Source organism: Acomys russatus, chromosome 23 (assembly GCF_903995435.1).
Source record: "Acomys russatus chromosome 23, mAcoRus1.1, whole genome shotgun sequence".
Lineage (NCBI taxonomy): Eukaryota > Metazoa > Chordata > Mammalia > Rodentia > Muridae > Acomys > Acomys russatus.
This window is the reverse complement of record NC_067159.1, coordinates 10,104,736-10,126,167: the sequence shown is the minus strand read 5'-3', so window position 1 is coordinate 10,126,167 and position 21,432 is coordinate 10,104,736. Positions and strand designations below refer to the sequence as shown.

At 41.6% G+C, this 21,432-nt stretch overlaps 2 protein-coding genes across 4 annotated transcripts in view; one reads left to right on the top strand and one right to left on the bottom strand.

Annotated features, from left to right (window-relative positions):
• The first annotated feature begins 1,575 nt into the window (after positions 1 to 1,575).
• Rbm15 (RNA binding motif protein 15) overlaps positions 1,576 to 21,432 on the top strand; it is a 24,387-nt gene continuing 4,530 nt past the window's right edge. The window contains exons 1-3 of one of the 3 annotated variants that reach the window (XR_007832790.1): positions 1,576 to 4,828; positions 8,844 to 10,407; positions 17,693 to 17,846. Coding sequence is in view for 1 of the 3 variants with exons in the window: in XM_051165589.1 (XP_051021546.1) it covers positions 1,966 to 4,828; positions 8,844 to 8,866 (2,886 nt within the window). In the remaining 2 variants the exon portion in view is untranslated. Of the gene's footprint in view, positions 4,829 to 8,843; positions 11,004 to 17,692; positions 18,064 to 21,432 lie in introns of those variants that run through there. The other 2 variants (XR_007832789.1, XM_051165589.1) reach the window with 2 other exon arrangements.
• Positions 19,709 to 21,432, bottom strand: part of Slc16a4 (solute carrier family 16 member 4) — a 20,726-nt gene continuing 19,002 nt past the window's right edge. The window contains exon 9 of the mRNA XM_051165594.1: positions 19,709 to 19,944. Coding sequence (XP_051021551.1) covers positions 19,793 to 19,944 — 152 coding nt within the window. The 3' untranslated portion in view covers positions 19,709 to 19,792. The remainder of the gene's footprint in view (positions 19,945 to 21,432) is intronic.

Here is a 21,432-nt window from a genome sequence, read left to right as displayed (position 1 = left end):
GTAACAGCCCCAGCTGTCCTAGATTCACTTTGCAGAGCAGGCTGGCCTCGAACTCATGGAGATCCGCTTCCCTCTGTTTCCGAGTGCACCACCACTCCCGTCTGACAACAGCTACTTTTTAATACAAGTATGTCTGTGCATTATAGTATTTGGGGTCTATGGCTTACATATTGGGTTTTTTCAAATCCCTCTGATGTGGTCAAGAGATATTTGGGCTGAATGTTCACCAAGTAAGGATTAAATACTGACAAAATAAAACAGTTTAAGTAGGGCTAACCAGGTTGCTGTATTTAATTTTCAAGCAGTTTAAAAGTTTAGATTTCAGGGTTTTGGGGGTTTCTTTGTTTTTGTTTTGTTCTTTTGTGGAGAGGGCATTATTATAACCTTGTAAAATGTCCTGTTTTAAAACACATTCTCTACTCAGTTTCATTAGATGGGACTACCAAGCTCTTTCTTGGGGGAGAGTGCAGAAAGCCTATTTTCCTTCACTAGAAGGTAGATGCCAGTGGTATAGACTATCCGTCCAATCTCATAATTGTTACTCGACTTGCGTTTAGACTTGGATCATGATTAAATGACTAAAGGGAGGTGGATCCTAATATGGATTAATCCGAGAGCTAAGGTCCAAGAAATAAGAGGAAAATGTAATGTCTTCCCACGGTGAGAAGCATTACACATCAAAGCTAAGCGCAACTGTATTATGTTCCCCAACTCTTACAAAAAGCAAGCTCTACACGGCTTCACAACTTAAAGCAGGAAGCAAGAAACGTCTGCAGTGGCCATCGCGGGTCCGACCAGCCCGGACGCTGGGCGCACAAGTCACCGCAGGCCCTAAGGCGGTCGCCCAGAGCGGCCAGGTCTCCACCGCGCCGTTTCCTGTGTCCGCGGGCGGGCAGTGACTCAGTACCGCCCAGGGCGTCAGCGTGACCCCGAGGCTCAGTGAACCCTGAACTCACCGCCCCTGCCGCCAGCCGCACAGACCCGGGCAGGCGCTGGCTCGCGCACGGGGGGGTGGGGCTTTCTCAGACTGCTAACTAAGATGGTGTCGGCTGGACTTCCCGGGACAGCTTGCCTAAGCGGGATCGAGAGCCACCAGCCGGGAGGACAACAGAGCGCACTGTCCCGCCCGGGCCAGGACCGGGCCAGGACCGTGCCGGGGAGCCCGCAAGTTCCAGACTCGAAGGACCGAAGAAGCACAGCCAAGTACGCCGTGGGACCCTAACAAGAAGTGTTCAAGAGAACGCCGAAAGCGCGGGGAGGCGGGCCTTAGACTCACTGTCACCATCTCGCGACAGCTAAAGTGACGTCGCACGGCAGGCGCGTGCTCTACTCTTTTTCACCTTCAGACTTCTCTGGTTTACGGGGCCTGCGCCTTTAAAAGTTGAGTGACGGACAGCGCTTTCGCCCTATCACCTTCCTCGTCTGCATCCAATCAGATTTAAACTTTCCGCAGGCGCCGGACAAGTTGGAAGACTCGGGTCGAAAAGGGAGCGGGCGAGCGAGCGAGTGAGTGAGCTCTTTGTCTCTCGCGAGATCGGGCAGAGCCAAGTTCTCAGGGGAAACAAAAACAAAAAAAAATCAAAAAACAACCCACGCCAGAACTGATGTCCAGACTTCCCAAGCAGTGATTTAAAGGACGTGGCCACAGACCAATGAAAAGGACGAGGAGGTGGGACCGCCGCTTCCGCCGTGCCAGAAGTACCGTTACAGGGCAGGCTTTTTGTCCAATCAACGCCTCGAGGCTCTGGGTCAGGTGACCATGAAGTGCGAGGGGGGGCGGAGCTACGGCCTGGCGCGAGGAACCGTTAAGATAGACAACGACCACAACCAATGAGGTACTGCGATTAGGGCGTTGGGAACCCAATAACCGCGTCGGGGCGGGCGCCTTCCCGTAGCGCGGGGAGATGTGAAGACGGACAAAGAGTTTTTCCAATGAGAAAGCCGAGGAGCGGAGTTAATTGACCAATGAGGTCTGCGGGGCGGGAGCCTTTGCCGCGGCGAAGTCCAAGATGGCGGCGTGCGAGTCCGCTGTGTGAAACGAGCGCGGGGTGGCGGGTTAGTCAGCTCCGCAGGGACGACCTCCGGCGACCCTCCACGATGAAAGGGAAGGAGCGCTCGCCGGTCAAGCCCAAACGCTCCCGCGGTGGCGAGGAATCCGGTTCTCGCGGGGAGCGGAGCAAGAAGTTAGGGGGCTCCGGCGGCAGCAACGGGAGCAGCAGCGGCAAGGCGGACGGCGGCGGGTCGCGGCGGAGCCTCCACCTGGACAAGTCCGGCAGCCGGGGCGGCAGCCGCGAGTATGACACCGGCGGGGGCAGCTCCGGGAGCCGCTTGCACAGTTACAGCTCCCCGAGCACCAAAAATTCCTCAGGCGGGGGCGAGTCGCGCAGCAGCTCCCGGGGTGGAGGCGGGGAGTCACGTTCCTCCGGGGCCGCCTCCTCAGCGCCTGGCGGCGGGGACGGCGTGGAGTACAAGACCCTGAAGATCAGCGAGCTGGGGTCGCAGCTGAGTGACGAGGCGGTGGAGGACGGGCTGTTTCACGAGTTCAAGCGCTTCGGTGACGTGAGTGTCAAAATCAGTCACCTCTCAGGTTCTGGCAGCGGGGACGAGCGGGTAGCCTTTGTGAACTTCCGGAGGCCGGAGGACGCGAGGGCGGCCAAGCACGCCCGAGGCCGCCTGGTGCTCTACGACCGGCCTCTGAAGATAGAAGCCGTGTACGTGAGCCGGCGCCGCAGCCGCTCCCCGTTAGACAAAGATACTTACCCTCCGTCGTCCAGCGTGGTGGGAACCTCCGTGGGTAGCCACAGGCACGCCCCTGGAGGAGGTGGAGGCCAGAGGTCACTTTCCCCCGGCGGGGCTGCTTTGGGATACAGAGACTACCGGTTGCAGCAGTTGGCTCTTGGCCGCCTGCCTCCTCCACCCCCGCCGCCCTTGCCCCGAGAGCTGGAAAGAGAACGAGACTATCCGTTCTATGACCGAGTGCGCCCAGCTTATAGCCTTGAGCCGAGGGTGGGAGCCGGGGCGGGGGCTGCTCCTTTCCGAGAAGTGGATGAGATATCACCCGAGGATGACCAGCGTGCCAACCGGACACTTTTCTTGGGCAACTTAGATATCACTGTGACAGAAAGTGATCTCAGAAGGGCTTTTGATCGCTTCGGAGTCATCACAGAAGTGGACATTAAGAGGCCTTCTCGTGGCCAGACCAGTACCTATGGCTTTCTCAAATTTGAGAATCTAGACATGTCTCACAGGGCCAAACTAGCGATGTCTGGCAAAATTATAATTCGGAATCCAATCAAGATTGGTTATGGTAAAGCCACACCCACTACCCGACTTTGGGTGGGTGGCCTGGGACCTTGGGTGCCTCTTGCTGCCCTGGCACGAGAATTTGACCGATTTGGCACCATTCGAACAATAGACTACCGAAAAGGTGACAGTTGGGCATATATACAGTATGAAAGCCTGGATGCCGCGCATGCTGCCTGGACGCATATGCGTGGATTCCCACTTGGCGGCCCAGATCGTCGCCTCAGAGTAGACTTTGCAGACACAGAACATCGTTACCAGCAGCAATATCTTCAGCCTCTGCCTTTGACTCATTATGAACTAGTGACAGATACTTTTGGACATCGAGCACCTGACCCTTTGAGGAGTGCTCGGGATCGGACCCCACCCCTGCTATACAGAGATCGTGATAGGGACCTTTATCCTGATTCCGATTGGGTGCCACCCCCACCACCAGTTCGAGAACGCAGTGCTCGGGCTGCAGCTAGTGCTGTGACTGCTTACGAGCCACTGGACAGCTTGGATCGAAGGAGAGATGGCTGGTCATTGGACAGGGACAGAGGTGATCGGGATTTGCCGAGCAGCAGGGACCAGCCAAGGAAGCGAAGGCTGCCTGAGGAAAGTGGAGGACGGCATCTGGATAGATCACCTGAGAGTGACCGGCCTCGAAAACGTCACTGCACTCCTTCTCCTGACCGAAGTCCAGAACTGAGCAGTAACAGAGATCGCTACAACAGTGACAATGACCGATCATCTCGTGTTCTTCTCTTGGAAAGGCCCTCTCCAATCAGAGATAGACGGGGCAGTTTGGAGAAGAGCCAGAGTGACAAGCGAGACCGTAAAAACTCTGCATCAGCTGAACGGGATAGGAAGCACCGGACAGCTGCTCCCACAGAGGGGAAAAACACTCTGAAAAAGGAAGAACGATCTGATGGCAATGCACCCAGTGCCAGCACTTCTTCATCAAAGCAGAAGCCACCTTCCCAGAAACAGGATGGAGGGACAGCTCCTGTGGCAGCATCCTCTCCCAAACTCTGTTTGGCTTGGCAGGGCATGCTTCTCCTGAAGAACAGCAACTTCCCTTCCAACATGCATCTGTTGCAGGGTGACCTCCAAGTTGCTAGCAGTCTACTCGTGGAGGGCTCAACTGGAGGCAAAGTAGCCCAGCTCAAGATCACCCAGCGGCTCCGTTTGGACCAGCCCAAGTTGGATGAAGTAACTCGGCGCATCAAAGTGGCAGGGCCTAATGGCTATGCCATTCTTCTGGCTGTACCTGGAAGTTCTGACAGCCGATCTTCCTCTTCCTCAGCCACATCAGACACTGCCACCTCTACTCAGAGGCCACTTAGGAACCTTGTGTCCTATTTAAAGCAAAAGCAGGCAGCTGGGGTGATCAGCCTCCCTGTGGGAGGCAACAAAGACAAGGAAAACACCGGGGTTCTTCATGCCTTCCCACCCTGTGAGTTCTCTCAGCAGTTCCTGGATTCCTCTGCCAAGGCACTGGCCAAATCAGAAGAAGATTACCTGGTCATGATCATTGTCCGTGGTGCGTCCTAAAGTCCATGTGTAACTTGTATTTACTACTTTGACATGGTTCCTTGTTTTGTGATGTGTAAAATGGGATACAGCATCAGATGAAAATTTCTTTCAATTAGTTTAGTTGGGTTTTTTATATATATATTTTTGTAAACCTCCTTAAAATAGATATTTGGGGCAGTTTTGCTATTATTTTAAGTGAAAGGGATGCCCTAAAGGTAGCAGGAAGATAGGTTTGCTTTAATTAGGAGATCTTATCCTCAAGTAACTTTTCTTTTTCTTCAGGTGTTTCCTTTTCAATCTTGAGTTTTAAAAAAAAAATCCTCAAAATGATAAACCCCACAATTTTTAAAATCATAATTTGGAGAAAAGAGCCTCTGATAATATTTAATCTTCTGAAAAAAATGGTTTGATTGGTGCATGGATAATTTCTATACTAGAAACATTGACTAAAATTTGATCAAGTATTGCAAAGTCCAATTATTTTAATCAGGTATTTGAATATTTCTTTAAATACACAGTTTATTCCCAGAAAGTTTGCTTTAACGCTTATATCATTAGTTTTTAAGTTTTGTATCCCATGTTTGTAGCAGTGATTGGTAAAAACTGAGGCTTGTGTTATGAACCATTACCTCTTCAGCTGGTATGCAAGAAATGAGTAAGTGCTTTTAAAATGAGAATTGGTTAAGTGAGGTGCATAGTGGTGTTTTTATTGACTGAGAGAGAGGTGTAGCTAATACAATTCTAATTGTACATACTTCAAAACCAAAAAAATGAAGCTTTTTTTGTATCCGTTTAAGAAATTTCTGGTTTCAGTAATAGAAGAGTTGTCTGCAGGCTTATAAGTAATCCTTTTTTCCCCTAGTGCACATTTAATCAAACATTTTAATTACAGATTTTTTAAAGGTTATTGTAAAGTGCCCATGATATATTTGAAGAAATTTTCAAATTTTAAAAAATTTTTATTTTTATGTTTAAACAAGAGTTGTGGCATTACATTATTGACAGTGTTTTGAATGTCTTTGAAATTTAATGTTTAATTTTGACAGCTGTCTGGCTGTAGATGCTTGAAATATTGGCGTTAGCCTGCCCACCCCCCCTTTTGATTTCCCAGGTACTTGCAATTAAAGTAATTTAACCTCACAGACAACACCCCCCACCCCCCAGCCCTCTTCTCCAAAATAAAGAGCTGAGGATGTGACATCTGGGTCTTAATAAGGGCTTCTGTTACTTTATAATAATGTTTATCTGTTTTATGTGCCCTTCTGCCACCATTTATAATTTCTAAGGCCATTATTAAATATGGTTTTCTTTTTTAATTTAAATACTGAGGATTTCAACTAGGGCCCAGTATTTAGTTACGATTAGGAACTTGAGTTTTTGATCATGGTCAGTTTTTCTGTTCTGTGAATGTGAGTTACTCAAAGTCTTGCAGAACCCAACTGTTTTCTTTCTGTTATGAAAGCTCATAGATTTGAAATAGCATCAATAATAACCCAGAAAAAGGTCACATACTTTTAATTATTCATTATGATAGATGTATACTACATGTCAGTATGAAAGCCTCATCACTACTATGTCATACTTTTGTTTTTCACTATATATTTATGATTTTTATTTTAATTTGGAGGTTTTTGAGAAAAAGAATGTACTAGGCTTACAAGCACAGAGGTCCTTGGTGTGCCTAAAGGAAATCCTGTTAAGACTTGGGTGTCTTTTGCCTCCAAAAAACAAAAACAAAAACAAAAACAAACAGCAGTAGGCATGAAATAGACATCTATTCAGAAACTGATTCAAGTGTAGTCTGTGTACATGAAGTGTAAGTACAGTTTTTAGTTAGGTAGATTTTCCCAGTTTAAATAATTTCATTAGCGATTAACTTTTTAGCATATATATTTTTTTTAATAAGGTAGGTGGGCAAATTATTTTGCTGTTAGAGAGTGAGGTCTGTGACATCTAATCTTACTATTAATCAAATGTCTTGTGATGGCTCTTTTTTTAAAAACTTTGTTGGTTAGCAGCTTACTGAGTACTGGTTTTTGCTCTGTCTTTGAACCCTTATTTGACACTGCTACATTTTGTTAGATCTGATTGATTAGTGCTTCAGTATTTTTGAACAGTGGCTTGATGCCATTTCCAAATGTATGTATTATGTAACTTAGTTTGGTGCTTACTACAAAGTGCCATCTTATTTGTGTTGCCTACTCTTGTACAGGTTCATAATATCTGTCAATTAGCCACTTAAACCTTCAGAATTTGATTGATAGTAGAAGTCTGAATCTGTTTCTGATCTTATTAGCCATACCAGAATCCCATATTGGATATTCTTCTTAAAATTATGCATATGGGTGTTTTGCCTGCATGTATGTTTGTGTACTACATGCTGGCTTGCTTTTCCAGAGGACCTGGGTTTGGTTTCCAGCACCTAGTCCCAGGGGCTCCATCCTCCTCTGGCCTCCCTGAATGTTTATTTGAACAGCCCATCTTTCTTTTCTTTTCTTTTCTTTTTTTTTAATTACCTTAGTACTTTAGTGTAACTGATTTTTTTTTTCTCAAAAACTCAGCTAAAATGAATGAAAAAATTTCTTAAATGTGCTATTTATGTGTTAAATATACCGGTAAAAATAAGATTAAGACTTTATGATCACAGCTTCAAAGTTTATGGAAATTAAGCAATCACTCAGCTTCTAGCAAATGGTTCTACTAAATCGTGGAGTACTATTTGCCAGTTGTAATAGAGAGATTTCTTCCTATAAAGAATTTTTTTCATATAGAAACCTAAATTTTTAATGTGTACTTGTACACTATCAAACTGAAGGTAGTTTTCCATTTAGAATTAACCTCTTAAAATGTACATCCTCTGGCTTACATAAGCTTTTGTTATACTTTGGAGGTGATAAACTCTTTGTGACTGACTCACTTATATCATTTGATACATAGCAGTAAAAGGTGTTTTTCAGAGTCAGACACTTCCAGGGTTATTTAAAAACTATGTTATGGGCAGATAGTCACTGATTTTTTTTTTCTTTTTTAAAAATTAAGTGGTTTGTTTTGTTTGTTCAAAGCTGGTAAAATTGTTCGTTTTGCAGGCACAGCTTGAACTAAGGTTTATCCATATAAGAACCATTTATCAAAAACTTCTGGAGTAACGGAATTATGAGGTTTTCTATTCATGAGGGCCTTAATGACTTCAGTGAAAAAAAAAATGGAGACAAGTTTTGGTACTCCCCCCCCCCCCCCCCCCCCCAGTCTTTGTCACAAAATCTGGTTTGGAAATAGGAGTAAGGTATGAGAACAAAAACCAGAGTTAGCCCTGTTAACTTTCTGGTTAAAGTGATGCCCTTAATGGGAAATAATTTCAGGTAACTACAGTAAAATGTTGAGCTTGATGAAGAGTTCTTATATGTATAATAACTTGAACAGAGCTGAAGTGTGAGTCTTGAAGTGTTTTCTGACTGCTTAGCAAATTGTATGTGTGTTTTCTTAACAGAAGGTAACACCTCCTATTTTTGGTAAAGGTGGTTTGTAAATGGCTTTGAAGATTTGACCCTAATCTACAGTAATGGAGTAGTCTTTATTACTCCATATAAATAACAAAATAAGTGTAGAAGGGTTAAAAAGTTTGCCTGAACTCCATCTTTCTTAGTTATATTTTTAGTTCCACTTTTTTAGTTATATTTAGAAGATATTGGTTAATTATAAATTTGCTTTTTCATGAACATTTGGCCATGTGTTAGTCAGTTATTTAAGGATGGAGATATTTTTAGTCCTCTATTCCTTGATGACAGTCTTAAAAAAAAAAAAATCAAACCCTATTGCTCTATTTGTATTTTGTGTATTCATATAGTAAATTCATTTCAAGGTTTGTGCCAGTGGATATTATTGGTGCTTTTTGAAGTTAAAGTGGACTGTCCAGGAAGGTCTTGTTAATACTATGTTCATCTATAATGGCATAGGGGAAATATATATATTTTTAATACTGTAAACGTTTGTACTGAATAACCTTTTTTTCCCCCTCCCGCAAGCAAAACTGGTGAACAGCGGATGAAGATACGGAATTCAAAGCTCTAATGGACCTTTTTGAAGAGAAGCTGTGGCTTATGTGGAGTTTACATGGGCCTCTGATCGAAGAAAGCTAATCTGTTTAGTATTTTGTGCATTTTACTAAAATGGCAGCTTAACATTGTGTATCTGCTATTGTGATGCCAATGCCGGTGTTTTAAGTGGAAAAAAATGACCTCTTTGCTTTGTGCTGTGTACACAAGATTTCTGGAAAAGTAAAGAAAAACCCTTTTTATGGCTCACACAGCTTAAAAGTAGCTGTCACTCAAACATGGGCTCACAGTTGAGCTGCTTTTGTTTTATTCTAAATAAATTGTTTCTTTTGAGGAAAATGTTTTTCTGCCTGGAAGTGAATTGACGGCAAACCTTGACCCCTTTGTTTGCAGCGGAGGGGGTACTTGCTGCTGCTCAGATCTTGTATGTCTTGAGCAAGAAGCAGGGAGACCATCAATTTCGTTTTGACTATCACAGTGTGTCAATTCTGAAGGATCATAGTGTTACAGTGACCCCCTTTGTTTGCAGTGAAGGGGATCCTTGGCTTCTCGGTCCTCAACACGATGAGGGTGCTGTTTGCTGGTGTGCAAGAAGCTGGGCAAGCACTCTAAGCCTCACCACAGTGCACGAGTCGGGGGCTTTGCTGGTTTGAAGAGCCGGAGTTCCTGAAATTTAAGTTTTGATTTATTTTGTTCACCCATCACGTTTGGCTTTAGTTTCATTTTTTAATTTGAAGAAAAGTTTGAAATTGCATTATCTTGCACTTTTAACATTTGCACCAAATTGCCAAAAGAAGGAGAAATGCTCCGGTTGCTTTTTAAATGTTAATGATGATGTTAATAAAGCCTTTCCTGACACATTTGAGGAGCTCCTCCGTCTCCAGGGGCTTCTTACCAGAGTTATGCAGTGATGGGTTTAGTTCTGAATGGATGAAGAGTTCCTGAGAGCTAGCATTTGTAATTAGAACCGTTACTTGGTATCTGTGCCTTATTTGACCTGTGGTTCCACATGCCTTGGATGTGCATGCACCGTGACGGTTTCATAGGTTCGAACGCACACTCAGGCCCAGTCACTTCGGTTGGTAGTACAGATTGTGAGGAAAAAAATGGAGGCATCCTTAAGGAGGATTTTGTTTGCCTTTAGTTCCTGCATTATCCTGTACAGGGCCTCTTGAGCTTTGGAAGCCTGTTCCCAGTACAGGAGAAAAACTCCCCTGTTTGCTGCAGGAGACTTCAGTGCACAGTGACAACGCTGGAGTTCAAGAGGAAGCCAGCAATTCTGCACCTTTGGCTTCAGACACCATGGTTGTTTGCCAGTTTTAAACTTAATAGTTGCAGACGAAGACCACCTTGACATGCAGGCTTGTTGGGCTTGTTTTGAATTTTAACCTCGGATGGAAGAGCCCTAGTGCTGTCCTGTCTCCATGCGGGATGATGATTGCTAGGCAACAGGTGATTATCAACCAAGGATGCCCCGGTTATACTCTGCAAGGTGGTGTTCCAGTGGTAAACAGCTGTATAAACTTGTAAACAGGTAAGAGGGTTTTTAAGAGGTCAAAAGTATAATTACCAGGGAGAGGGCATTTAATGCTTCGGATATGTTAATCTGTTTGGAAGTCTTGAGGCACTGCTGCTGTTAACAAGCACCCTCCCCTCTCTTGGGTATTTACAAAATTCTGCAACTTTGTTCTTGATAATCATTTTGTGTTTTATTTTTGAGTATATTTTATCATATGAAAAAATATTTTGATGTGGGAGACAAAGTGTTAACATTTTGATTATGGATTTGAGCCTTGGAGTCTTAAATTTTTGACATTTGCCAGTAACCCTGGTGTTTGCCTTTCGTTGTGATTTAATGGTACAAGAGAACTTATGGCTATCAAAACATTCAAGGATTTTTTAAAATGATATTTTATCTAAAATGATCATATTTTCTTGTCCCTCTGAGAGATATATTATGAAATTTAGGCAACTGCAACTTGAGAGAAATGAATAGTGTTGAAAAGTCTGACTTTTGTCTTGCCATTTTTGTTGTCCAGTTATCTTAGTAGCCTGAGCATCCTCCCTGTACATTAATCGAATGAGCAAGCACAGCTTTCTTTGTATATCATATAACTTCCTCACTTTGTTTTAAGTGGGATCAGAAATTTTGATCTGTTCATAACTTGTTCCATAGATTTAGGGGAGCTGGTGACTATAGTAGCTCATCCGTACTGGCTACTTTCCCTCTTAGGTTTTTGAGCCCCTTGAATGGTTTAGCTGTATAGCTTATATATGACACTGATCCGTGAGAGGGTCAAAATGAGGAAATCAGGCCTTTTCAGGCTCTTGGTGTATTATTTACATGTGTTTTTAAGCCAAGTTTGCTTAAACTTAAAGCTTTGCTAATTCAATTCTCCTTACATATCTAAGCAGCAGCTTATTCCTATTGGAAATGCTAGTTTTCATTGTATATTTCTCTCTTGCTAGTCTGTTTGTTTGTTTGTTTTGGTTTTTTTGAGACAGGGTTTCTTTGTGTAGCCGTGGCTGTCCTAGACTCACTTTGTAGACCAGGCTGCCCTAGAACTCACAGCAATCTGCCTGCCTCTGCCTCTTGAGTGCTGGGATTAAAGGCGCGTGCCACCGCACCTGGCACTCTTGCTAATCTTTTTAAGTAGTTAACCAATTAGTAGTCAAATATTTTAACTGTGGAGATTTAAGAAGATTGTGTTGCATTGCTTATGCATTTCTACGTGTTTAACTTTCTGAGGTCTCAGGCTTCATCTCAAGAATGAGGGAAAAGTGTTTAAAATCAGTGGTTTTTAAATGTATTATATAAAACCATATGCAAAATGGAAAGATACACAGTGTAATAACACCATTTTGAAACTGGTATTCATGAAATCAAGTATTAGCTGCATTGAAGAAAAGTTAACTGGTGGAGTATTCTGATTTTAAAATGTGGAAACTGCTCTTTGAATTTATTTGTATGGTTTCCCAGTGTCTTTAGTCTAGATGTAGCATGTTGTTCTACAAGACCTGTGAATTAATTTGAGTTCATTTTTTAAAAGCTTGGCAATGTTGATTAAAATTGAAAATAAGTATTGCCTTAAGCAAAGCTGCATTTTGTAAATTGCTATTTCCATAGCTTAAGTCAGTTGGTTACAAGCTTTTGCTTACTTAGGCTCTTTTGAGACAGTCTTGCTTGTGAAGTTCAGGCTAGTCTCAGACTTAAGATCTTCCTGCTTCTGATTCTAAGTGTAAGATTACAGTTATAGGCCTGTGATACCACGTCTGGCTTTACAGTGTCTTTTGTTTGTTTGCTTGGTTATTTTTGTTTTTGTTTTGAGATAGGGTTTCTCTGTGTAGCCCTGGGTGTCCTCTTAACTCACCTTGTATACCAGACGTGCCTTCTTAGAGGCAAGTCTGCCTCTGCCTCCCAAGTGCTGGCTTTAAAGGCCATCACCCAGCTAGTTTTATTTGTTTGTTTGTTTGTTTGTTTGTTTGTTTGTTTTGGATTTTTGAGACAGAGTTTCTCTGTAGCCTTGCCTCTGTCCTGGACTTGCTCTGTAGCCCATGCTGGCCTGGAACTCACAGAGATCCAGCTGCCTCTGCCTCCCTGAGTGCTGGGGTTACAGGTGTGCGCCACCCTTTGCTGGCTTTAGTTTTAAATTCTTAACAGGGACTTATTGTGTAGCTTCAAACCTCAGAGAAGCTAACTCTTGGCAGGAGAAAAAAGGAGGGGATTTGAGCTTAAAGTACTTACCATGCTTTAACTCAGTGAAAGTAATATTCATCTTCCAGCTGAAATTTTTAAGTTGGAATATTGACTGTATATTAGGAACCAAGATTCTGAAAGTAGGAAATAGAAGAAAGTATGTATCATGTAGTTTTTACACCAAGTTTATACAGTAATTAAGGAACTAGGTATCAAGAGGTAACTAACCACCAGGGAAAAGTTTAGCAGTTTAAGATATAACAGATCAGTTGCTAATGCTTTTGTAGATAATAACGGATATGGCTATTATTAGGTATGTATCTCAAGTTGGGATGGTTAAGAAAGGCTTAACAAAAGAGTTTGTCAGAAGAGCCTATGGAATGGTGGAGGGAATTTGTGATGAGTGGGTCAGCCATCTACACATGAGTAAGAGGATAGTAACTTCACCTGGCTCTGGGGCGCAGTGGACAGACAGCGCGTCGGACTTCTAACGAGTCTTAAAAAAAAAAAAAAGATTATAGTAACTTGGTAAATGGACAATATATACAGACTAAATCCTGGAAAAGTAGTAGGGTGATTGGGTCAACCAAAATAAATTACAGTGGGCAAGCAAAGATGAGGAGATGGTGGAGATGGATCATCAATTGCAACGTATTGACAGCAACCACTTACTAAATACTTAATGTCAGGCATTCTGCAAAGTGTTGTGTGCATATTGCCTCACTGAAGTTTTCTACATTCTAATTCTAATCTGACACTATGGACCCAAGACTCTAACTGGCCTTTGTCCTGGTCAGAGTTCTCATGCTCGTTAATTTTGCCTCATTACTTTTTCCCTTTTCCGGAGGCCATAGCTAGGATGAAAGCTGTAAACTTGAGTGCAAGTGGTACTGTATTAACAGTGTGTGTGAATTATGCCTTTTGCTTTTCCAATCCTAGCTACTTTAGATTGTTAGGACCACCATGATCTGGGGGTTTGTTCCTTTACAAGCTCTTGAGATAATTCGGCTGTGTTCTGTAGTCATTGGCCTTTGAGCTGAAGAACACCGACCTAAGAGCATATCATATTTGAGGAATGAAAACGATGGTACTTGAAAAGAAGAATAGGGAGGACATCAGAAAGTGTTATGTTTCAGAGCTGAGAAGACGAGCTCTCAGAAGAGAAGCTCAAAATTGTTGGAGCAAATGGAAAAAAACTGAAAATACTCTCACTTAAATTTGCTACCTAAGTGCTGGATGCTGTGGCACATAACCTGTAAGCTCAGTACTTGGGAGGCAGGATGGAGTTGAAGGCCAGTCTTGCTATTAATGGCAGGGTCCTGTCTCAAAAATGAAACAACCGGGAGGGGGTCATTTAAGTAGCAGTTTAATAGTTTATTTCTTCAAGGAGCTCATTGTTGTTTAATATTTAATTTTGCCTTACCAACAAAGAAGGGCCTCTTGAAGGATTGGGGATGTAGCCTGGTGACTGAGCACTTGCCATAGGGTGCATAAGGACACACACACACACACACACAGTGGCGGAGAAATGCTAAAGAGACACCAGAAAAGTTGGCTTGTGTATTTTTGTTGTTGTTGTTGATGCTACTTTTGGGTTTTTTGGTGTTCAGGGTTTTTGTTTTATTTGGTTTTGGTTTTTCAAGACCGAGTTTCTCTGTGTAGTCTTGGTTGTCCTAGACTTACTCTGTAGACCAAGCTGGCCTCCAACTTACAGAGGCCTGTAAGTTTCACCTGCCTCTGACTCCCTTGAGTGCTGAGACTGAAGGCATGTGACAGCAGGCCTGGCTTCTTTTTGTTTTTTAAATTGGAGCTGAAGAGATAGCTCAGAGGTTAAGAGCACTGGTTGTTCTTCCAAGGGACACAGCTTTCGCTCCCAGCGCCAGCCTCATGGTGGCTCACAGCTATCTATCCATAACAACAGTTCCATGGCGTCTGATGCCCTCTTCTGGCCCCAGGTACCAGGCAGGCATGTGATGGGCAGATGTATACACGGAACGTCCATATACATAAAAACATGTATATGTGGTATGTGTGTAGGCACATATGGTAAGGTGAGAGTGTGACTTTGTGGAGTTGTTTTTCCTTGTCTACCTTCCTGTGGACTCAACTCAAGTTTCCAGGCTTTCACGGCAAGTGCATTTACCCACTGAGCCATCTTCATGGTCCTCTTTAGCATGTTTTAAATTTTATGTTGTGGATATTGGACCAAGGCTTCCAGCATGCTTAAGTGTGTACTATTGAAGTTTCACTTGGTGTTTTTTAATAGCTACTTGGGCTTTACTACTTAAGGCTTTTAACTGTTGCCCACCCTGAGCTTTCAGAGTGGTCTTCCTTCTAGTATATCTGCTGCTGCTGTTGTCTTTCTGTTTTATTAAATTGTTATAGCAATTTCTATTTTATTTATACATAGTTTCTGAAGTATAATTTCTGTATTTCATAACCTAGATTTTTTTCTAGTGGTATCAAACTAAATTTTTATTTTAAAATTTAAAGAGTCTTAATTGGACATGGTAGCACATACCTTTATAGTCCCTGCACTCCAGAGGCAGAGGTATGTGGATCTCTGAGTTTGAAGACACCCTGGTCTATGTAGCAAGTTCCAAGCCATCCAGGGATACAAAATGAGACTGTCATTAAAAAAGAAAAGAAAGAAAACCTTAAAGAGTTTTCCCATGGTTGCTATCTATGCAAAGCAGATTTTTTTTTTACTTGTATAAATTGTGTATATTAATTGTATGAGTTCTCAGGTAACTAGTAGATTTCCTTTTTACCCAGAAAAAGGACTTAACATATTGAAAAAATCATTATCCCATAAAATTACATTTTAATATATAGAAATTGTATATTGATAGTCTTACTTGTCTCCCAAGATGAGTGTCTTATAGTTTAGTATACATTTTTTGTTTTTATGCAAAGTGTCTTGTAGCCTAGACTGACCTAGAACTTTCCACGTATCCAAGGGTGACCAGAAATGTTGGGATATGCCGTCATATCTTTGTTTATAGAAACACATCAGTAAACTGTACACCTTAATTGGGATTTTTCTGCATTCAGTAGCAGAGATCTCAACCTGATTAATATATAAAAGAACCGTTTGAAGAACTTTGGAAATTTTAATTTTAAGGTTCTTCCTCAGATTGGTTTGAATTGGGGTGGATAGAGTGACTCTGCAAAGCCTCAGGAAGTGTTTCTGCCTTTGTTGTAATTCCACTGTGCTGCAGTGTTGGGGGCCACTGGTCTGGAGACAAATTTGATACATATTCAGAAATACACAACCTTTTAAGAAATTGTAGGAAACAAAACCCAAAAAAATTCCATACAATTTTAGTTGGCTACAATCGTGTATTATTTCCCTTACAGGATCCCAGCCCAATAGCATTATTATCACATTAGCATCCCTCGGAAGGTGGGTAGGAGTGCAGAATGAGTGTCATCTTAGACCTGGTGGGTGGGGTGGGAATCTGCAGGTAATCCATGTATACAGTACAATTTGGCAGATGCTTGCATAGCATGTGGGAGGCACTGGGTTTAAGCCTGGAAACCATGTACATGCGCACACGTGCACACACATACACTTTTAAGAAACTGCTTTTGATCTAGATACAGTATTCTGTGTGATAAAAATGAATAATTACGATCTTTTTAAAAAAGATTTATGTATTTATTATGTATATAATGTTGTGTTCACATGTACCCCTGTACACCAGAAGAGGGCACCAGATCTCATTATAGATGGTTGTGAGCCACCATGTGGTTGCTGGAAATTGAACTCGGGACCTTGGGAAGAGCAGCCAGTGCTCTTAGCCTCTGAGCCATCTCTCCAGCCCATAATTATAATCTTATTCCTTGTGCATAAGTCCCAAAGTTGCATTGGTGAGAATTACTGTGAAGCATTGATTATTTTGCTTTGCTTCAGGACAACAATGATTAAAAAAAAAAAGGGACCACACATACACACACACGCGCGCGCGCATATAAAATACTTATTTTCTACAAGGAAAGTAGGAATAAGAGTACTGTGGTAAACTGCAGGTGGGCAGGAAGTAACCAGCCTTAGTTAACAGAAAGATAGGAAGATTATTCCCATCGTACTTGTTTCCTGAATATTTTGTTAGGTTTATATATTAGTTTCTTTCCTGTTCTGTCTCATGCATATCATGAGATAGAATCTACCCTGATGTGCATGTGTGCACGCGCACACTCATGCAGATGTTGAGCATATTTAAGGTGTTGCTAGATGCCCCATGATTTATTATGAATTACGTTTTTGTTTGTTTGTTCTATGTTTTGGTTTTTTGCTATGGGTAAAACCCAGGGCTTGCATGGGAGATGGGAGGCAAGTATTCTATCACTGAGCTTTGCTTCAACCTAGAAGTTTAGGAAGGTGATGGATATGGGCATAATTGAGGAATGGTTCCTAATTAAATTTTTTTTAAAATTATACTTCACAGGCTAATTTTCTTCACATAGAAACAATATTCAGTCTATAATACCAAGGCAAACAGAAAACAAATACTAATATTCATGTATATTAAAGGCTGTGGTCAAGTATAATATTCAGATAATATTCTTAATTTGCATTGTACCAGTTTAGGTACAGGAATGCTATTTTTAATGTGTAGGTTTTTAACAGTAAAGGGCTCTGAAGGATATTTGCCAAGCAGCCATGTTGATATCCAATGAAAAATTGCATCCAGATTATTTTCATACTCTATGGTTTTTATTTTTAAATTTGTTGTGTGTGATTTAAGGGGCATTTTCATCAACCTCAGTAATGTCAGCTTCTCTGGGAAACCTTTCAAAGATACATTTATAATACTATGATTGATTTATCTTCAGAAATGAGAGATTTGTTTTTAGTGGAGAATCAAATAGATCAGGGCTTTTGTTTTAGGTTTTTTTGTTTGTTTTGTTTTTTGAGACACCTTGTTTTGCTTACTTTTCTTAGGGATGATTGAACTGAATGAAACTATATATATATGTATATGTATATGTATATATATAATTTCCTAAAAATATAGAACATTGAATCCCTCCACTTTTTAAATTGCCAGGTTTAAAGGTAGCCTTCTGAGTACGGTAATTAGTTAAATGTCTGTTTTCTTCCTGGGTTTCTTTTTAGGAACTACTGACAAAACCTATAGCTGACTTTTGGATATGGCTTTATTACTCAGCAACTAAAAGAGGAGTTCTAATTGCCAGACTTCTGGCACTGACATTGTCCTCCTGTTTCTATAGAAACTGGGTTGGAAGTCAGAGCTGCACAGAGGGAAAGGGTAAGTTTCTTCTAATTCCATGTTATAAATCCATATCTTACCAACTATGGCCTGGTATCAGTTTCCACATAGGAAAGAGTGGTAAAGTGTTCTGAAATAGAAACTAATTTTCACTTAAGGGAAGCTGACATCAAGTCATTAAACATATAATGAGGGTTTAAATATGGATTTATGTTGTTAGTGACTCTGACTTTTAAGAAATGGCTTTACATTTTTTTTGTTGTTGTTGTTGTTTTTTGTTTTTTTTGTTTTTTTTTTTTTTTTTTTGAGCAGGGTTTCTCTGTGCAGCCTTGGCTGTTCTGGACTCTCTTTGTAGACCAGGTGGCCTTGAACTCACGGTGATCAGCCTGCTTCTCCCTCCCAAGTGCTGGGATTATAGGCATGTGCCACCATGCCCGGCTGACTTTATGCTTCTTAAACGAATGGACTCAATAGAATTATCACTTTCAGTTTAATTTTTAATATATACACATATGTATATCGAGACTTTCTTAAAGTATTAAAGATATTCATAGAGTGCTCAGTTTGAAGTTAGGCGGGGAGCTGGGGGTGGAGCTTAGTGGCAGTGTGCTTGCCTGTGCTAGCGGAGCAGTCTCCAGTGCTGTAAAGGGAGTTAGATGAGAGTCCACGTGCTGGGGAAGGTGTTGAATGAGGCGGGTTGTAAATGGCAGGTAGGAACAGGCCTGGTCACAGAAGGCTCCTTGCTGGACTGGGCGCGATGGCAAATTTGCACAAAGGCTTATTTGGAAAAGGTCAAGGTGTGCATCTTAGAGCTAAATTCAAGCTTTCAGTTTAGGGCTGTTCTTTATTAAGGAATCAATAGATATTTTAGGCAGAGGAGAGTAAGGGTGGAATAGTAATAGTTGGACTATTCTGAAAGATATTAAGGGAGGTTGTGTTGCAGAAAATGGTTTTTATTTTGGGCACGGTCCATTCTGTGTAGCCTTTGGACTCCAAACTCAGGGTGCTCCTGCTTCATCCTCCGACTCCTGGGACTTATGGTATATGCCACCATGCTCTGCTCAGAAAACCCTTTTTATCCTTTTAAAGATCACCCAACCACCCAAGAGTTCATCATTCAATGTAAGTGCTCAGTGCAAGAACTACTATTAAGCTGGGCATGGTGGCACACGCCTTTAATCCCAGCACTCTGGAGGCAGAGGCAGACGGATGGATCGCTGTGAGTTTGAGGCCAGCCTAGTGTACAGAGTGAGTCTAGGACAGCCAAGGCTACACAAGAGAGACCCTGTTTCGGGGGGTGGGGGGGGGAGGAGAAACACTATTAATTATCCATAAATGGCACACATCTTTTGATTTAAACATATTTCCTTTAAAAACTACCTCTTCAGCTTCCATATGAAACTTATAGTCTGAAGAGTCATTTAGATAATTAAATGTAGTAAAAAGACAATATTATTTATATGAACAGTAATACCATTCAAATGATGTTCAAATAAAGATTATTTTTGCAAGTTTTATTTTTATTAGATAGTAGTACACTATAGAAACAAGAGACAAAATAAGAAAACAAAAATTACATATAATGAATAAACAACAGTAAACTTGTTTTGGAGGGAATATAACATTCTTGTCACTGAGACATTATATATGAAGATTCCAGAGCTCTAGTCAACCAATTACTATATTAAAGAAAAAAAATAGTTTATAATTTTCACATATTTTGGTGACAGAATTACCATAGTATAAATGAAAGTTTGAGTTTATTTATTGTAGTACGTTCTGATTTTCATTTAATAAGACTTTGATGGATTCACTTTTTAGCCTATTTAATTAAGTATTAACAATTCAAATTGTTATTTATTACTCCTCCCACCAATTGGACATTGTACTAGTAAAGTAAGAATCTTAAAAATTACATTGCTTACTTTATTTTTACAAAGATTTTCCTTCTAAGCTTTTGTTTCCAGTTTTCTTTTGTTAAGATTTTACTTGATTGTAGTCCTTAGAAGGCCAGCCTGTTTGCTTTTCCATCTTTCAGCCAGTGGTACAAAGAAAAGGGAAACTGAAGAGAGGAGATAGCAGGTGCCGGAGAAGTAGAAAGAGCCTGTGTATGTCTGTGTATGGTCGTGTATCCAGCCTGGAAGGAAGCAGGGACTTGTGTTAGCCAAGTGAAACCCTTCCCTTTTGTGATTCTCCAGCAGGTCTTAGACTTTGAAGGAAGGGGCCTTCTCTTCCCGGTCTGTATCATGAGCCACTGGAATTAATAGAGCTTTTCACCCGTTGTAGGAAACGTGATCATTTTCATTCGAGTAGAAACTTACATCACTAAAAGTCATTGACTCAAACATATTAGAGATTGGAGAAAATTAGGGACACAGCACTTCATTTTATGGTGACTTAAAAGGCTACTGTTTCTTCTTACAAGGAAAGTAATCATGAATTACTTTTTTCAAAGAAAAAAGGAGATTATCTTCTTTGAGCTAACATTTGAGTATTTACCATGTCCTAAAAATACGCTGTGTGTCAAGGACAGCACTGAGCCAGGTAATGGTCCCTACGCTCATAGCGTTGACAGTGTAGTGGAAAATAGATCTTAACCATTTCATTTATATATTTGGTTTTTTGGTTTTTCGAGACAAGGTCTCTCTGTGTATCCTTGGCTGTCCTGGACTCTCTTTGTAGACCAGGCTGGCCTCGAACTCACAGTGATCCGCCTGCCTCTGCCTCCCGAGTGCTGGGATTAAAGGCGTGCACTACCACGCCTGGTATATTTGGTAAATTCTATGAAAGGAAGACTTGGGGGTGGGGTGGGACTGTGATCACATGATCACTGCTTGATAAATAAATGTGTTCAAGGAATTCTTCTGAAATCCAAATGCAAAGGAGTTCCTCCTGGAACTCTGCCACTGAGCTACATTCCTAACTTAATGTTCTTTAAAATAAGAACCGGAGAAGCCTTGAAATCTTTCGGTCAATAACACATACTAGAACTTAAATAAAACATCTTAGAAATGTTTGTTTCACTATGTGATAGCAAGAAAACGGCATTTAGATGTCCATATAAAAGTCTGTACTCTGGAAACAACCTCAGTGTGACAAAGACAGTGGTGTATGCTAGTATGGGTGTAGGTTTGGGATGATGTGCTGACGAGGAGAGAGGTGGAAATACTCTGTGCCTGTGTTGGGTTTTTCTACCCTACCCCAACTCCCATTTAGTGTAATTGTTTATTGCCTTTTTTTCTCTTATTCACCTCTGACTTCCAGAGTTTGTGGGTTTTGTTAGTTGGTTCTGGGCATTGAACCCAGGGCTTCATGTACAGACAAGCTAAGCCTGTGCTCTACTACTGAGCTATACTCCAGTAATGCATGAAATAGAATGTTTCATAGCCTTTCAAATTGAGCTAACTTTAAGGAGTTTGTTTATTGATTCCTTATTTGATTAGTGACCACAGTTTAATGTGTCTTGAGGTTAAGTTGAAGGAGTGGAGTGATGTTGATGAGTCTTGTAATTCAATGTATGTGACTGACTTGTAACTCCTTAAGAAATAAGTCACCAATCGTAGCTATGGAATTTTCTAGAAAGGAGGGAAGATGGAGCAGCAGCCACTTCCTCTTAGGTGTGTAC